We start from the raw sequence: 19,385 nt of genomic DNA, 5'->3' as shown, positions 1-19,385 counted from the left end.
TGTGCGCCACATAGGCTTGGTAGTTTTTAGGGTCAACAGCTACTTATACAGATCATCTGAGAGTCCAGAGGTCAAGATTGACCACTTCAAAGTTCAAACCGGCTCTTGGAAGTTCGTCTTTGACCCACTCCAAGTTCTTTATTGAGTAATTAGATTTACTCAAACCGGTCCATATTTAATTTTATTCTTATTTGTTTTAAGATTATACATTCATGAGAATTGATCCTAAAGCGACATGATTTAATAAATTAGTGGGATTAGTTTCATTTGACAAATAATTAAGTAAATCAACTTAGAGTTGACTTTAATAAAAAAATAAATCCTGACTAAAAAATCATAAACAAAAAGCTAAGAATTGATTTATATGGATGGAAAATCCAGAATAAAATATGGGAAGCCACCATTTTTTTTTGGGAAACATTCTATTTATGCTTAATTTATTACCTAAAAAAAAAGAATAAATTAGGAAAATAAAAATAGATGTGGAATCTTCCTTACGCATCAAAATATAGATATTATTAAACTCGAATAAAAACATTTACATACGAAGTCAAAATGTTAAACAATCATTTGGCTAGTTTAACCCTATAAAAATAATCAAAGATGTAGGATTCTAAGACCATCTCTAACAGAACGAGGGCCAGAAGGTTCGTTTTAACCCTCTGGCCCTCTAAGATATTAATATTTTAATGAACAATACAGGGATTTATTTACCTCCATCTTCAACCGAGTGCCAAATGGCCATAGAGCTCGTTTTAGCCATGCCACAAAAAACCATCTCCAATCGAGGGGCAAATGGTCATAGGGTCAAACATAATTTATTATTTAAATTTAAAAACTACAACAACTTAAATTTAAAAACTACAAACGTATGTTTAAAAACTACAACTTAAATTTAAAAACTACAAATTAAATTTAAAAACTACGAAAACTTAAATTTGATGGAGAGTCCGATGACAACCAAGAGGATCCAAATAAGTCAAGAAGGGCTCGTGCAAAAATATATGATGGACCTAATTTGCCTTTCAATCCAAGAACTGGTAGTACCTCTATAAATGAGTACATAATGCGCTATAGATGATACGTTCCCGTGCCACAAACAAGTACCTACAATAGGATCTTGTTGCACATCTTTGGTCCAAAGGAAGCATGGAGTAGGCGTTTAAGTTTTATGTTGTTAAAAGTTTTTAAAAATTTTGTTTAAGTTTCATGTTGTTAAATGTTTTTTTATGTTGTATAATTTTTACTTTGGTTAATGTTATTTAATGTTGTTTCATATTGTTTAATGTTGTTTCATAGTACTTAATTTAATTTAATGTTGTATAATGGCTTAGGAAGTTATAGGAAAAAAAATAGAATTTAAAAAAAATGTGAAACAAATTTTGTAAAATAGAAGTTATAGGAAAAAAATAAATTTAAAAAAATATGAAACAAATGTTGTGAAATAGAAGTTATAGGAAGTTATAGAAGAAAAAAAAGAATTTAAAAAATGAAGTTATAGGAAAAAAAATTTGTTAAAAAAAAACATATAAATTGAAACTATAAAAAAAAATAAAAAATAACGGCTAACTGGTTGCATTTGAATTTTGGCCTAGAATTCCTATAGAATATAACCGACATGAATATATTTATATTAAATATATTCTTATCAGTTATATCTGACACACCCTGACCGATGTCAAGGCATGCTGGCCATCACGTGAGAGTGACGTAGCCATGTGCACAATGTGGAAGCGATAAATATAGCAAACATACGAATAATTAAAAAACCATATTACTAGTGTGCACTTCAAAACTGAAAGTGGTAGGAGTTAAGTACAACAGTAATACTCCTAATCAGAGCATAAAGTCTAGGTGCAGTCCAGTAGGATAAGTACTAGTTATACAATACCAGGAATGTCCTACTATTATAAGGATAAGTCAGAACTGCCAACGTCCTCTCTAGCCACCAACAGCAATCTTACTTAAAACCTGGAGGGGCGCAAAACAGAAAACGTGAGTGGGCAAAAACAAATGTTTTACAAAATCATTTCATTTATCAACATATCTAACCCCTCGCTGTAAAACATATATTATTTTCCTAGAATCAAGATATAAGCATATACACATATATAAATATTTGACATCATAACCATTCAATTCATGCTTCACATAATTATTTTGATATGTATGCCATGCCAAAATATAATAAGTAACAATCCAGGTAATAATGATTTTATAGAAGTATGACATGCTAGCCGGAACTCCCGAGTAGTCTGTACGACTGAATTCATAGCTCAAACTCAATCTAGCCGGAGTCACTACTATGACCTATACGGCAATATACTGCACATAAGTCGGAACCACTAAAAAGGGTCTTACGACAAGGTTGGGTGAGATACAATTATGCTCAATTCTACTTTCTCAATACTAGCTGTGTGATAATACGTTAGTCACCTACGAGTTGGAACCATCTATAGTGGTATGTACGACAAGATTGTGCACCTAAATTGGATCCAATGTGAGCATATGGTGCGGGAGGTGACATAATATACAGGCCTGTGCCAACTCTCTCTGGCTAAATTGCAATCACCCGAGGTGCAGGTTTATGAGCTTATCATTTCTTAGTCACATCTCATATATCCAACCAAACATGTTCATCATGCTACTCAATTCTTCAAATAAACTTATATCTCAATTATTTCATGTCATATATTGTATGGCTGCACCTAACATTTTGTTAGGCTGCCTACGTACCCTAAACAGGGATCAAGCCGTTCGTAGTTCACATATACTAAACATAACTTACCTGTACTTACATGTGCCTCCACAGCACCACAATTATATATATATAAGCAACCATGAAATGGATATTCAAAATATAATGGCATTTGGCATATTATTTCAAAGCATATTTTCATTTAAAACACATTTCTGGGAATTATATCAAGTATATAATTATATACTAAAAACAAAAGGCCACTCACTGATAAGTTGAAGGGTCGTAGCCCCCGATTTGCCCATGGATATGCTCGTCCTCGGGATAAGTCTCACCTATGTGCGAATAAACTATAAAAATGTTATTTTAAAACACATAGGCAAAACTAGCTAATAACTTCTCATACATTGCTCAATTTGGGTATATGAATATGTCACAGTGACCTACTTGACGTCATGGACGTCGAGATATTTTTAAAATAATTTTTCATCGTCGCACGCGCCCCCACGCGCCGGGAGGGGCACGGTGCCACGCGCCCCCATGCGCGTCATCCCCTACCTCCAGACGCCGGAAAATCTCGTCGGCGCCGGAAACTGGGCAAACCTATAAATGCTGATTTTTCACTCATTTCTACACCGTTTTCCAAGAAATTTTTACCAAAACTTCACAAATTTCGAGAGGAAGAAGGCTATACCTTTTAAAACTTCCAAATCCTTCGAAAACTCGTCGGGATAATTTCACCAAAATCGGCCACCTTCGAACTAGTGATAGGAGCATATTTATGCGACTTAGTATGTTTGTTTTCGTGCATTTATGTTCTTAGTTCTTAGTTATGTTAGTAGTTTAAGCCATTTTTGTGTGTTTGTAGGTTCTTTGGGCCAAGGATGCAAGAAGGTGCATTTTGGAGCACTTTGGAGCATTTTTGGGCCAAGATTGGATGGTGCAAACATGGAGACATCAGGATGGACGAATTTGATGATTCAATGGGCTAGAAATCTACATGTGTGTGTGCAAAGTGTTGGCCTACAACTTCAAACATCATAGCTGCCATGTGATGGCAGAAAATGTGTTTATTGCTAGCTAAATGGATGAAGAACATGCATGTGCAAGTATAAACACCACATGGGCAGCAAGAAGGAAAGAAAACAGCAACACACACACCACATGGGCAGCAAGGAATCAGAAATTAAAGCATGGAAGAGTGGGAAGTGATGATGACAACACAAACACACACACACGGCAATGGAATGGAGTTGGCAGATTTCTACAACTTTGGTAGTGAATGGACAGCAAGGAATGGCAGAAATTGGACCACTATGAGGTGGATTTCTGGTTGGTCTTCCACTTATAACTTTGGGTGGCTTTGGAATGATTGTTTCTAGGTGGAAAGAGCACAAAAACAGCACACACACATGCAAAAACAAAGCTGGCAGCATCCTTTCTTCTTTGCCGTGAGTTGTCATGTCCATTGCCTTGAAATTCTTTTCATTTTCAACCTCTATATAAACACCATTCAGCCTTCAAGGAAGACACACAGAAATTCATACACATTTCCATTAGTTCCAAGGCTTGCAAAGAAGGAGGAGTGCTTGGAGTTGTGCTAGCCATTCCATTGGAGTTGTTGGAGCATTCTAGGTGTATTCTACTTTGTTTCTCTATGTTTAATATCAATTGTTTTTGTTTAATTGCAAGTATGAGGAACTAAACCCTTTAACTAGGGGGTGATTCGAAACTATGTTTATGCTTGCAATATGAATTGATTACCTTTGGTTGGAATTTTATAAGTTGTGGATTCAATTTGTTTAACCATTTGATTGATAACTTATTTATGTATGTTTATTGAGAGTGCACGCTTAATTTTCATGCATAAATATGACGCTAGAATATAAGTGAGTTTCACCTAATCGTTATGAACTTATATTCACAAGTAGTGGAGGTTGCTTATAAACAATCGCGTTAAATGAATTCTTGGCACTAGTTTCATGCTTTTCATAGTAACGAATGCCTCGTCAACACTTATAGTTTTCATGATGCTTAATGATCTTTGATTGTATCTTTATTGTGCTTTTCACGTAAAGGACTTTTGGAGAATGTTGTGAATTGCGTTGCGCAAACCCATCCAATTCATTAACTTAAGGAGAACTTGACGGTTAATTTAAGCAGACCTAATTAACCTAGGGTGTTGAGTTTCATAATTTATCGAAAGACCAACTGAGAATTGATCTTGTATTGCAAGTGTGACATGTGTGGAGAAGAACCCCTTAAGCTATTCCATCATCCATATTTTTCATCGCATTCATATTTACATTTTGCCCTTAATTATAATCTGTCCATTTAATTTAATCTCGTCAAAAACAACTCAATTCCCCCTCCCCATATTTTGTTAAAGTCTTAGTTGTTCAAATCTATCTTATTTTATGCTTTTAAGTATTTGGAGTCTTTTGAACTTGTTTTGAGTCTTTTGGTTTGTCTTAGTGTTTTAAAAGTTAGTTTTATTTATTTGAGTCAAGTGTTTAGCACCCCTAGTTAATCCCCGGTTAGAACGATCCCTACTTACATACTTTACTACAATTGTCAAAAAAGAGGGTTTAATTTGTGTGTCAAGTAATTTTACGCATCAACTAGGGCTTCCCGACGTCCAAAATTTCCAAACGAATGTCCCTGAGCTTCGTGGAAACCTCCTAGAGCTCACTGTGAGCTTGGATTGTCCTAAAAACCAACCATTACAAAGTTCGTGAACAGTGCTCAATTCGAAGTTTGATATTTCGACGTGAAATCGAAAGGTTTCTTACCTGAAAATGATACCCCTGGACTCGCCTCACCACGAGGAATCCAATGGTACCTTCAACACCTTCGATCTGTGAAAATTTAAGGGTCTTTGGGTGTGGTCCGTACGTGAGGGAAGAGAGAGAGAGTCCTACGAAAGAGAGAGGTACAGGATAGGAGAGAGAGAGAGAGATAGGGATTTGTGTGGTCCAAATAGCCACCAACCAAAACTAAGAAGAATCTTAGTTCTAATTGGATTCCAAAAATCCCAAAATTAAACCAAACATAACTCACACCCCAAATAACGTTCGAGAGTAATTCAGTCATTTCACATTTCCCGATGAAAATCTCGGGACGGGCTGTCAAAATATCCGACAGGATTGGGAGTTTGGCCTTTTCAGATTCTGTATGGTCTAAATGGCCCTCAAATGAAGGTCAGCCTCACACTTCCACCCTCATAAAGCATAATGTACCCCTAACCATGGATTAAAATATCGATAATATCGGCGATATTTCGCCGATATTATCGTTTTGGTGAGAGTCCGATATTTTTACACCTATCCACTTGATTATCGTCAATATATCGAGATAATATCGATAATATCGATATTACCGATATTATCTCGATATATTGGGCTGGGAGACGGAGACTCCTCGGAGGCGCCACCCTGAGCGCAGATCCGAAGGCCAGAGCGGTGACGGCGGTGGCGACGAGGGAGGTTGGGATGGGAGCTGGAGACTCCTCGGAGGCGCCACCCTGAGCGCAGATCCGAAGGCCAGAGCGGTGACGGCGGTGGCGACGAGGGTGGATACGAACGAGGGGGAGATGGATGCGGCGGGGGAGGTTGGGATGGGAGCCGGAGACTCCTGGGAGGCGTCGATGGCGGAGAGGACGGCGAAGAGGACCGCCATGAGAGCGACGACGGAGGATGCCTTTGAGACTGCCATTGTTGATAGGGTTTGGACCTCTCTATTCGGGAATCTAAAAGGGCAAGGAAAGTTGCTCGTTCGGGAATCTAGGGTTCTTGAAGACTCAGAGAGACTGAAAGCACAAAGTGGGCGCAAGTTGGATTTGAGATCCAATTTTGAGGTTCTGAAAGTGAAAGGGCGAAGAAGAACGAAGATGAGGGAAGAGAGAGAGAGAGAGAGAGAGTAAAAGATTCAATTTTGGGTTTCTGAAAGGTCAAAAGTTGGTGATGGGGGTAAGGTGGACAGCTATTTACATCAGATGGGTTATTATGAAAACCACCCACTTGCATGGGCGTGGGATTTTTATATTTTAAAAGTTTGGGAGGTATATTATATTATTATATGTATATAAATGTTATATAAATTATAAATTATTAGATTTTTTTTTTCTTAGGCAAGCATATTAGATATGTACATAAAACATTCACATATGTATGTTCTTTTATCAGAAATAACATATTATTCAATAATTATTTACATCTGATATAGTAAATTTAATTAATTCATATAATATATAAGAAATTTACCTAAATCCGCCTAGACCGCCTAGGCGCCCGCCTAGATCCCACCTAGCCACCTAGGCGCTAGGCGCCAGCCCACCGCCCGACTAGCGCTTAGCGTTTTTTAGAACCTTGGTATTTATAGCTGGGGTTTTTTGTGGGTAGTGGCGGGCAGGTCGGGCAGCTGCCCGTTAGAAACAGGCTGGCCAATTGTTATTGGTTCGGCTCAACAGCTCACATTGCTTAATCCCTTGCTTAAATGAGTGTAAAATATTGTACTAATTCATTATATATAAATGATTATGATGTGTTTAAACTTCTTTCATTAATTACTACATATTTTCTACACTCACAATGTTTGCCAGCTCGCTATATAATCAACTTAAATCAGTTAAATCCATCATGCAATGCATTTCCTTCCAATTTTTTGTGATAAACTAATAGATAATTGACTAAATAAACATCCTGCAAAGTTTCAATAAAAATTTCCAAGTTTTTCTTACAATTTCCGTGGTTTCCATGTAATTTTTATCGATATCGATATTATCCCGATATTTCCATCGATATTTCCGTGTTTTCGGACTACCGATATTACCGATATTTTCTTCCTTGCCCCTAACCACTGAATTAACCGGCACTCGGAATTCGGAAATGACATTAGTCACATACGTAACATCTACACCTACAAATATCGGCCCCACGGACTTCCAAAATTAATCATTTCCCTAACTATTTAATTATTTAAATTATAAGTTTTGCTGAATTGCAGATAACGCTTTATTAAAAAAAATATATTCATATACGGTGGTGTAAGTTATATTAGCAATGATTGTTTTTTTCCTAACAAATATCTATTTAAGTCATTAATGAAATCGTTTTCCCCTAACAGCTATCTATTTAAGTTGCTAATGGAGTCGCTTTACTAAAAAAAGTTTTGCTAGACTGAAAATATCGACGAAAACTAAAAATAGCAACGACAAAAGTAGACTAAGGTAGTTTTGGAACCAAAGTACACACCTGTGCAAAGATAGATATTCTTTTGCATGAAAAATAAGGAGAGGCAAAGAGTCTATAAGAGTTTCATGTTTAAAGAATTTCCTTGGATTCACGTATTGATTTTTATTCTCCAACATCCACGTTCCACGTGGACTAAACTACTCCGAGTTTGACTGTTCCAATTGCGTTTAAAGACTTGCGAGACTGGAAGTTGTCAAAAAAATACAACCCCACATACGCCAACCCACCCACCAAGAAGTCAAGTACCCTAATCGTTCGCCACGACCGCCCCTCAATTTTTGAATAATTTCCGTATCGTGAGGACCATACAAGTTTAAAGGTACCTATTTCAGGTAAAAACTCGTTCGATATCACGTTGAAAATTCAAGCTCAGAGTTGAGCACTATTCACGAACTTTTAAATGGTTATGTTTTAGGACAATCCAAGCTTGTAGGAAGCTTAGTGAGGTCCCAAGGAAGCTCGGAGTGTTTCGTTTGAAAGTTTTGGACGTCGAAATCGTGTGGACGAAGTTTGGCCGGTTTTCTTGGAATTCTCCGGTGAGATTCCGTGACTTTTAGAACTTTAAATTAGTATGATCGTGTTCTACAAGTTAAGAGCTTCATTTTGGTATAAAATATGTGAAAATGGTGCAAAAACGAGTGAGAAATGGGCAGTTGCAGGTTTGCCCAGAATCCGTCGCCGGTGACACAGTTCCGGTGTCTGGAGGTTGAAGACGATGCACGTGGGCCGCGGGTGAGGCCGTGCCCTCCCCGGAGCGTGGGGGCGTATGAGCTACCTAAAAATTTATCTAAAAATATCACAATACTCGTGAGGTTGTGTAAGTCACGTTGGTAGATTTAAATACCAAAATTGAGCAATGTATGAGAAGTTATTAGCTAGTTTTGTATATGTGCTTTAAAATAACGTTTTTATAGTTAATTCGTATATAGGTGAGACTTATCTCGAGGACGAGTGTATCCACGGGCGACTCGGGGGCTACGACCTTTCGACATACTAGTGAGTGGGCTTTTGTTTTCAGTATATACTTATACACTTGATATATTTCCCAGAAATGCATTTTTTAAGAAAAGTATGCTTAGAAATAATATGCCAATGCTTCTATATTTTGAATATGCATTACATGGTTGCATATATATATGAATGTGGTGCTGTGGAGGCACAGGTAAGTTCAGGTAAGCTATGTTTGGTTGTGTGAGTCATCGATGATATGATATGTGATATGTGATATGTGATTAAGTAATGTTGAGCTCATAAAGCTGCACCTAGGGTGATTGTGAATTAGCTAGAGATATGAATTATAGGACTGTTTATTTACGTCACCTCCCGCACTATATGCTCATATTGGATCAAATTTAAGTGCACAGTCTTGTCGTACAGACTTTATTCATGGTTCTGACTCGTAGGTGACTAGCGATTTATCACCCAGCTATTATGAGAGAATAGAGTTAAGCATAATTATATTACACCCAACCTTGTCGTACAGACCCTGTTTAGGGGTTCCGACTTATGTGCAGTACATTGCCGTATAGGTCATAGTAGTGACTCGGGCCAAATTGAGTTTGAGCTATGAATTCAACTGTACAGACTACCACAGAAGTTCCGGCTAATATATCATATTTCTATGAAATTATTATTACCTAGATTGTTTACTTTGTTATATTTTGGCATGACATACGTATGAATATGATTATGTGAAGCATAAACTGAATTGATATGATTTCAGATACATATATGTATATGCTTATATCTTGATTCTAGGAAAATAATACATGTTTTATAGCAAGAGGTTAGTATATTGATAAATGAAATGATTTTGTAAAATATTTGTTTTTACCCACTCACGTTTTCTGTTTTGCGTCATTCCAGGTTCTAAGTAAGCTTGTTGTCGATGGCTCGGGACCGTCGGCAGTTCTGACCTATTTGATTAATAGTAGGATATTTCTGGTACTGTGTAACTAGTACTTGTCCTACTGGACTGCACCTAGACTTTTTATGTTTTGATTAGGAATGTTTACGATTGTAACTAACTCCTATCACTCCCTGCTAATAGTGCACTATATTAATGTGGTTTTTAATTATTCGTATATTTGCTATCTTTATTGCTTCTGCACTGTGCACATGGCTACGTCACTCTCACGTGACGGCCAGCATGCCTTGACCTCGGTCGGGTGTGTCAGTATATCTCTTCACATTTTTCATCAATTATCTCCAACAATTCAATTATTACAGTAAAATGTAAAAATAAAATAAATATCATCATAAATCAATCAAATCCAAAGAAAGAGCATAATAGAAATAAAATTAATGAACACGCAAATCACAATCACTGAATTTGCCAACTTTGCAATACATAATCCTAAATTGCATTCTAATTATTACCATTGCAAGATCAAAATTCCTTATGGATTCTCACGTTGCAAAAATAAATTAAAATAAAAAAGAAAGAAATAAAAGTAATAAAATTTATTGTTTTTTTAATGCTAATTTAATTATTTTTGTTTTCTAAAGAAAATAATATGATTAACCTCTGTACACAGGCGACCGCTCGGAAAAGATCTTTGAAATTTTGGAGTGCCGGAAGGCCTTGATCGGGCTCGGGAAATACCGTCCCCTGCCTTTCGCCGGCGGTCTCTCACCTCCGACGCCACCGGATTTTGATGACATCATCGGTACGGCCACCGACCTCGATTTCCTCATCATCGTCCTCCTCATCGCAGCATCTGCGTCTTCTTCCTCCTCTTGAATTTCGCTCTCCACTTTCTTCTCCGCCGTCGTCTCGTCTTCTCCATTATTAACCTCGCTTGTCTTGCTCCTGCGGGACGACCGGAATACCGACGACCAAAACGACGGTGTTTTAGTCCGTCCGACGCTTTGGGGTTCGCTCCGGTCGCTGACAAAGTCAAAGTCTGTGTGTCTGAAAGCACCGCCGAAAAACTTCGAGGTGGAGCGCAGAAATGGGGCCGCTACCGATCGGGACCGCCGGAACGAGGGCTCGCTCTCGAGAAGCTTCGAGACTCGGACGCCATCGCCGGCGGGGAAGCGAAAGGACGAAGACGAAGACGAGGAAGACGACGTCGTAGCGCAGCAACCGCAGGGGCGGACGTTAGCGCAGTCGGGGCAGAGAATGACGAGGCGCTCGCGGAGGCAGACGTGGCAGATTCCGCTTTTGCGGCGTTTGGAAGGGTGTTTTGGACATTTCCAGACCTCCTCCTCGTCGACGTAAACCGCCTCCATTTCTGGCTGTGGAGTCGTTGGTTGTTCGTCGCTTTGTTTTTCCCTCTCGTTTGTGCGTTGTTTGGTTTTTTCTTCTGTGGCTACTGGCTGAGGATTATAAAATATGTTGGGTTTGATGTTTTAGGGGGGTGGGGCCACAACTTAACCGCGGTTAATATTTCAACCATGGTTAAGGTAATTTAGGTTTTGGTGCGTCGGCTGGTAAACCTTGGCGGACGGAACGGAACCAGTCGAGTAGAGCGAAGTGGATGTCTTGAATGGGCGTCTCTCTGTTGTAAAGCTTGCCCCTCTACTTTTGACCTATCTACGGAAATGCCATGCTACAGTTCACACGTGCAATATGGGGTAATGGACGATGGGCTCCAAGGGAGAAAAGGTGAATTGATTATTTGTAAAGTAAGCATCTTTATAGATGTTTCTTTGACATTTTGGTCAAATTACTTCATAAATTAAAAAGTAAGGCAAAGTGTAACTAGAAATTCTAACCAACGAGTCACTGATCTAATTGACTTTTTAAAACAACCAAGTCAAATTATCCCATCTTTTGTACCTTAATCTATGAATTTTGATCCTCGTGTAAAAGAGTTTAAGCAAACATTTTAAAAAATCATGTACAACGCAGGTACCAGATTCCATGGTAGCGTAGAGAAATGATTTTTTTAACAAACGCTTTTAGTGAGAATCGAACCTATTACCTTTTACTTACAAATAAAAAGGAATACTATTAGACCGTAGTACTAACTGGCAACGTAAAGAAATTATTAAACTATGCTAGATTAGCAATTTTGGATCTACTAAAATAATGGGCATGAAGCTGCAGCAATTCGGGAAGCTTTGCAGTTTTGCATTGAGCATGGAGTTGACAACGTGATTATTGAATCGGATGCAAAGGTATTCAAATGATTAGAAAGGAATTGACTCATGATTACAGCCTTGAATGCATCCTTGGTGACATTGAGACTCTAGCGCGAAGTTTGAGGTCGATGACGTTTAACTTTGTGTCTAGAGAGGGCAATCGTGCTGCTCACTTAATGGCAAAGTTTGTGTTTAAAGAGGGTTATTCCTTTGTATGAGACTGTATTGGCCCTAAGCTATTGTTTAATATTTTATTGTAAGATGTAAACCTTTTATTTGATTATAATGAAGTTCATCTTTCGGATGATGATGATGATGATGATGATGATGATGATGATGATGATGATGATGATGATGATGATGATGATGATGATGATGATGATGATGATGATGATGATATTATTATTATTATTATTATTATTATTAAGCAAGTGGGCTTTTATATGGTGGAAATGAGTTGAGTCATTGCACGACGGCAAGGGTTAGAACCCCGTCTGTGGATAATCTAACAAAATCTATGATTTGACAAAAATAAAACATTGGCATGAAATCTGGGGATTCAGGAACTGTAATTTCTTCAACTCACGGTGATGGTACAAGCATTATATCTGCATCTTTTTTAGACTTACAAAATAAAATAAAATGTCACTGTTGACCCTAAAAACTACCACGCCTACGTGGCGTGCAGGCCGAGTAATCTATGAGCTAACTACGTCCTTCGGTGAATGCGGGGGGTGCCAACTCGTCCGCCGAGCTCGGCCGAGGAGTAAAATTTGTTGATGTTGCATTGGGTGCGCGGCTGACTTCTGCGTCTTGCGATTGCGGCCGAGGAAAGAACACGTCTCGACCTCTTGGGTTCTCGAACCTGAAGACAAGGCTACTATTCTTACGAAGTTCACGAATCATCGTCGTCGGATTCAGTCACAGTGATGGTATTCGTCAGAGTAAACTCACGTCGAATCGACAACAAAGTGTAAGGACACAAATACTCAAAGCGGATATAAGTCTTAATAATGAACGTGGTTCGACCGTTTGAATGCCGAACTCTAAATCCCACTTGAGATTATCCAGTCATAAAATAACTCGCCGTGCAATGCACCGAGCTCAGTAAGCTGTAACACCTCACTTCATCGAGAAGGTTAATGAGATGACCTCGATCAATAAGGATTCGGAAACCCTTCTCGACCAAGACTTGGATAGGTAACCAATCGTCCTCGCAGCAGTGCTGTTGATGCCAACGGAAGATGCTGCGAAATTGGCTGATTCTACGGCGACAGAGCTATCTATGCCGACTGAAGATATCACCGGTTGCTTTCACAGTGCTGTTGATGCCAACGAAAGATGTGTCAACGAAAAGAGAAAATAAAAAATCTCAAAGTTGTTGAGAGAGTTTGCGCAGGGCAGTTGTGTGTTGAATTAGCAGGCTTGAACAATGCACAACCTCTTCTATTTATAGCATCAGATACTTCCTAAGTAGAGTTAATCCGAGTAGTTAAAACCCTACTTGGATTAGGATTTCTTCTTCTAATCAAACACCATCTCGAGTACTCCTACTCCCATCAGGATTTTGGACCTAACCTTTGTATCAGGCCGTATTCAAAAAGTGTCTCAACCTCCTCATCTCACCGGGACTCCTTATCACACCAGGATTTCTGTTAAACGCAGAATTTACCACGCCTCTTCCTTATCCAGGCCGTTCCTTTTCCCAATGGGGCTCGACCGACTCTAATTAAGCGGCCCATGAACAAGACGACCCTTAACAATAAATCCTTCCGGGCCGAAAATGATTCCACACTCATCCCAAACTAAATATTTTGGGCCCAAACATTGCCCCCTCGCTTCTGAGGTCTTTGACCTAAATTCTCTAGTCGAGCTCCGACCTTGAAGAAGCGAAACTAATACTCAGAATCCAAATACTCTATTTCCAAGGTGCATTTATTGAACACGATTGCACGATCTTGATCCTGTTGACCAAAACACCACGTGGCATCCTTTAACACGGCTAATCCCTAATAATGACATTTAAAGCGTGCGGCTCCCTGAACCATCATACCATCATGACCTTGTTGCTGAGCACAACCATGCCACCTTGATCCGCTAACCATTCAACATCGTGCAGACGCCAAAACGTCTTTCACCATAATCTAGCCACTACACGCAATCGTGCGCCCCCAAAAACATGAAACCCTCGGTCTTCTCAACTGGATTATCTGAATGTTCATAATGATTAGCGAATTCTTCGATCGATTTTACCTTTCATTTTGAATTTCAAACGATTGCCCTTCTTTCCACAATTCTATAAATACCGAAATTCTCTCATTTGTACTTTACGCTTTCAAATTCTCTGAAATTTCTTGCCATCACTCTCCAGTGAATCCCCTTCTTCCAGATCTTTATCTTCAAACACCCCAACCCAGAAAACTCATTTCGTGTCGCATCTTCAACCCACTTACAATGGCCTCCTTCATCTCCAAGCTTTCCAAGGAATGTGACCAATGCCAGAAAATTATTGATCGAAGTTTGATCAAAACCATACGTTTTGAAAGTGACATGAGCACCCCTCATCAAATCCTGCGTCCTCTCTTCAAAGCGGCAGTACCACCAACCATCACTGGACTTCTCAAAGAGCATTGCCTATCACCTTTGCTGCAAGGGTTTGAATGGTCGAAGTGGGACCTGGCAAGGCCTCAAGGTTCATGGCCCTCGACCACTACAGCCTGGGCAGCTTGGGTTGTACGAATGGAAAAACTCTTCGGCGAGCAATGGAAAGCCCTAGGCATATACGACGCCATTCACCTCTCATCCATAGAAGTCATCCTGGACAAAGAGCTCCTCCTAGCGGCCTTATGCTTCTGATGTTCGGCCACCAACACCATGGTCTTCCCTCTTGGCCCAATTGGTCCCACCATCATTGACATTACTGCTATCTTGGGGACTTCCCCAACTGGAATCCCAATCGACGCTGCCCTCTCTGGGTACCCGTCGAACCTTGACCTGAAGACGTTTTTCGAAAAACGGGCCCTTGAGACACTGAGCGGTGAAGGCCAAGCACCCTCGAAAGAAGAGGTTCACAAACTTCACAAGAACTTCTTCAACTATAACACCCTCTATCTCCATTTTGCCCGCCAAGGAGAAAAGGCTCTGCGAGAAGAGGAACACGAGGCTTTCCTCTTCTATTGGTACAACAAATTTATATGTTGTACCAAATCCAATAAGTGTCTGGTCGAGAACATGCTAGTGCCCGAAGCCCTAGCTAGCGGTCACACTTTGGCACTCAGCCCGGCCATTCTCGCCCATCTCCTACGCTGCTTGGCCAAGATGACCTTAGATAAGGTTGACCCACACTAGAATGGTCCCCTCTAGGACTTCCAACTCTGGCTGCAAGTCTACTTCGCCCCTATTCGGCCAACAATTTCTGATTTCTCACCCACGGAAGCGATCGGCCCTTAGCTGGCTTCTCGGCCAACACCCTTTCACCAAGCTGAAGAGGTGTTCAGATACTTTTTCGCTCTCGACGATCTTTCTAACGAAGAGTTCTTGATCTGTTATCGTCGAGAATACCCTTCGTCAATCAGGCTTCCTCCATTAGCGTGGGGCGCAGATGAAGATGTTGACCTTCATCAATCCTGGGGGTCTTTCGTGCTTACCCGCGACCTGCCTCTCGGCTGTGATGGTCGCCGAGCGGGTTGGGAAGTGTATCATCCCAACTTCCTCACTCGGCAGCTTAGCTACCTCCAAGGTTGCTCGGTCCCCCTTCTCTCCTCACGATCCGTCCTAAGCCGCGGACGCGAACCTGGTTCTTTAGAGAAGGAATGCAAGGACGCTAAAAAGGAGTTCCATGAGCGATGCCAAAAATTCCGCCTTCAACCGGTCACTCTAGAATCTCTTAGCACCGATACCTTCGGCGATTGGTGGGAAGAATACACTCATAGCTTCTTCAGCGCACCGGTCGAAGGTGTCATTAATAAGATCTTCGGCGATCGTCCCCAAAAGGCTCCTGCTCCCCAACCTAAAGAGGCTACCCATGATATATAGCTTCCTTTATATATTTAGATATATATATATCCTTATTGTTATTGACTTGGCTTTAAATTCTCAGCCAGCCGAGCGTCGAAAAAGGTAGAAACGGTGGCTGTAATTACAGCCAAGAAAAAGGCAATCCCCTCTTCCAAATTGAGCAAACGACCCCGATAGGAAACTGAGACGGCCGCCGCAGTCCCTCATTCTACAAAACACGTCAAGAAATTGGCAAACAAAGGGCAACGAGAAATTCATGTCATCTCTAGCCAAACGACGGGAACAGCCACTCCCGATGCTTCTCCTTTTACCCCAGCCGTACGCATCCCGACAGTCGTGCAGCCGACTTCGACAGGTCAGGCACCCAAAGCTCGTCCTGACCCTCAAGTCGTGATTGGGCCAAGGACTGCTCCACTGGTCGAGCCAGCAACTCCTTCACCACCGGCCGAACCAACCATTTCTCTTCTGGTCGAGAAAATGACAGCTCTGGAGCCAATCGTTGCCCTGTCTTGGAGAAAATGACTTCGGTGGCGAAGAAAACACCCTCAAAGATTCCCAGACAATCAGCGATCATCTTGGAGGTATAATGTTGCGGTTGGTAATTTTCTTTTTCAATTAATGTTAGAATTTCTAACAAACTTTATTCCAGGATGATGAGAGTGACGAAATTCCGTTGGAAAGTTGTCCTCGACCAACTAATCCTCTTCCTGCGGTCGAAATGATCGGCCAGGCTGATCCCCATGCGGCCGATCATGGAAAGGGTCTTACCGTTGAAACTGAAGCAACGGCGAAGACGCGAATTCATCCACATGATCAAAACCTAGGGATCCCTCCCCAGGAAACCACTTTTGCCTACGTAAGCACCCTTATTATTGTTCTCTTAATCAATCTCTTGCCTAAGAATTCTAAACCAGAAAAATATTAAATGTAAGGTGCTCGTGTTTTCGTTTCACCAAAAATTTTATGCACCAAGGGGCATTATCTATATCTCTTGGCCACCTCAGTGGTCGTCAAATGTAGATAACCTTCATCGGCCACGTGAATTGAGAAGTAGCTTAAAACATTGGGCTTGGCCATTGAGCTTTCTGGGTTCGAGAAACGAACCAGCAGACATGACCGAAGTTTCTTCTCGGCAGGTTTATCATTTCCTTCTTCTTATTTTCTGAAGATTTAGCTTATTCTGACGACTCATTTTCATGCAGCCTTCATGGGAAGTTGAATTTGACGCCCTTCTCTCGACCACTTCGGGGGCGGCTGGCCCCTCGGCGACCACAGCCGGGCCTTCCTCGACAGCCGAATACAACGTGCTTGTTAAGCTACAAGATACAAGAACTCTTTTCTCTTTCAGCTTCACAAATTCTTGAACGCAAGGGTCTCGACTTCATGGGTGAGTGTCTTAATGATCTCGCCGTTGAAGGTCTCTTGAATACTGAAGCCGTCACTCAAGCGTCTTCTACCCTAGAGCGAACCCGTGAGTTTTTTACCATTTTTGAAAAAGCTCTCCATGCCGAAGCTGACCTGACGGCTGCGACTGCTGCTCAAGATGCCATTCGCCCAAAAATTGAAGCCCTGAAGTCGAAGAAAGAGAAACTGGTCGACATTGACCGCCAAATTGCCAAACTCCAAACTCAAAGGTCGGTAATTGCTTCTGATCTTACGAAAGACTTTGAGTCAGGCGGCAAATCTTGTTTAACCGAATACGCGGCTAAAGTCAAGGCAGTCGAGCAGCTAAAGATGGACAAGCGGAATCGGCAAGCTGAAGTCATAATGGGCGAAGTGAGATGGCTAGAGCTAAAGGCTGTTCTTGAAACTCTTCTCCCTTCTTCACCCTGAATTTATTTGAATGTAACCTGATCGACCTACTCAATCTGTGTATTCTTTTATCAATCTTAATGAAATGAATTTCTATTCCCGCATTTCCCATGTGACCGGATAATATTTCTTTAAAAACTTCCCATTGATTGGTAATCTATGAACTAAACTGGTCCGGTCTCTAAGATGATATGCGCCTTTGCCGAGAACCTTATGTATGACGAACGGCCCTTCCAAATTTGGCAACCATTTGCCGAACCTGGGGTTTTTAATTCCTACGGGCAACACCGTTTGCCAAACTAATTCTCCTTCGCCAAATGTTTTCTGTCTAACCTTTTGATTATAGGCTCGCTCAGCAATCTGTTTATGTGCCACCAACAAGTTATAAGCGTAAAGTCGCGCTTCTTCTAAATCTTCTAACTCCTGTCTCATGGACTAATTATATTCGACGCTGCATAGACTACTTTGTTCAATCATTTGCAATGAATTTATGCTTAACTCGACTGGTAACATTGCATCGTGTCCGTAGGTTAGTGCATACGAGGTTGTCCCGGTCGCCGATTGGAGTAATGTTCGATATGCCCATAAAGCCTCATTCAACTTTAAGTGCCACATGCCAGGCCTTTCCTTTATTATTTTCTTGAGAATATCGATCAACACTTTGTTACTCGCCTCGGCCTGCCCATTTGCTTGTGGGTAATACGGTGTAGACTGTTCAAGCCGAATTTTCAAACTTGCCGTATATTCTTTAAACCTCTCGGGTGTAAAAATTATGCCATTGTCAGTTATGATCGTTTCTGGTACGCCGAATCTAGTCACGATGTGTTCTTCCACAAAGTCGCAAACATCTTTAGACGTTAACTCAGCATACGATGTCGCTTCGACCCACTTAGTGAAGTAGTCGGTTGCTACCAATATCCATGCATGCTTGGCAGCCCCAAAAGATGGTGTGATTTTGCCGATTACGTCCATGGCCCATCCTCTAAATGGCCATGGTTTAGTAACTGAGTGTAATGACTCGGCCGGGACCCTTTGTATAGAACCATGAATCTGACATTGTATGCACCCTCGTGTGAACTCGATATAATCCTTTAATATACTTGGCCAAAAGTAGCCGTGCCGTCGAAGCAGCCATCGTATTTTACGTCCGGACTGATGAGCTCTGCAAATCCCTTTATGGACCTCTGTGATTGCCTAAGCAACCTTTTGGAGGCCGAGGCATAGCAGTAATAAACCATCCTCACCTTTTCGGTATAACACGTTTTGATACACAACATAATTTGTGGCATGAACTCTTGTCTTGCGATCGTGTTTGCCATTGGGGTTGTCAAGATACCGCATAATGGGCATTCGCCAGTCATCTGGTATTGCCTCGATGGCACAAACATCAATAGGGACTTGTCGGTCTAACAACGAAGGTAAAGACATGACTCTTGTGCGTATCACGTTATCGCGTCGGAGGACTTGCTGGTTAACTAAGGTTGGGTATAACCATCATAACACGAGTATTTCTCGGC

The 19,385-nt window shown here is 40.8% G+C and overlaps 1 protein-coding gene and 1 long non-coding RNA gene across 2 annotated transcripts; both read right to left on the bottom strand.

The window, feature by feature from the left end:
• Window positions 1–1,758: 1,758 nt before the first annotated feature.
• On the bottom strand, window positions 1,759–3,442 carry LOC114821944 (uncharacterized). The gene is made up of 2 exons (XR_003769811.2): window positions 2,967–3,442; window positions 1,759–1,971 (listed from the first exon to the last, which is right to left on the bottom strand). It is a non-coding gene; the product is annotated as an uncharacterized lncRNA (long non-coding RNA).
• A 6,790-nt stretch (window positions 3,443–10,232) lies between these two features.
• Window positions 10,233–11,284, bottom strand: LOC103420707 (uncharacterized). The gene has a single exon (XM_008358752.4). It carries the CDS (start codon window positions 11,182–11,184, stop codon window positions 10,471–10,473), a length of 714 nt encoding a protein of 237 aa, XP_008356974.1. The 5' UTR covers window positions 11,185–11,284; the 3' UTR covers window positions 10,233–10,470.
• Window positions 11,285–19,385: the final 8,101 nt, after the last annotated feature.

The sequence above is a fragment of the Malus domestica genome, chromosome 16 (genome assembly GCF_042453785.1).
Source record: "Malus domestica chromosome 16, GDT2T_hap1".
Lineage (NCBI taxonomy): Eukaryota > Viridiplantae > Streptophyta > Magnoliopsida > Rosales > Rosaceae > Malus > Malus domestica.
Note: the sequence above shows the minus strand (reverse complement) of the source record. Positions and strands in the feature narration are given on the sequence as shown.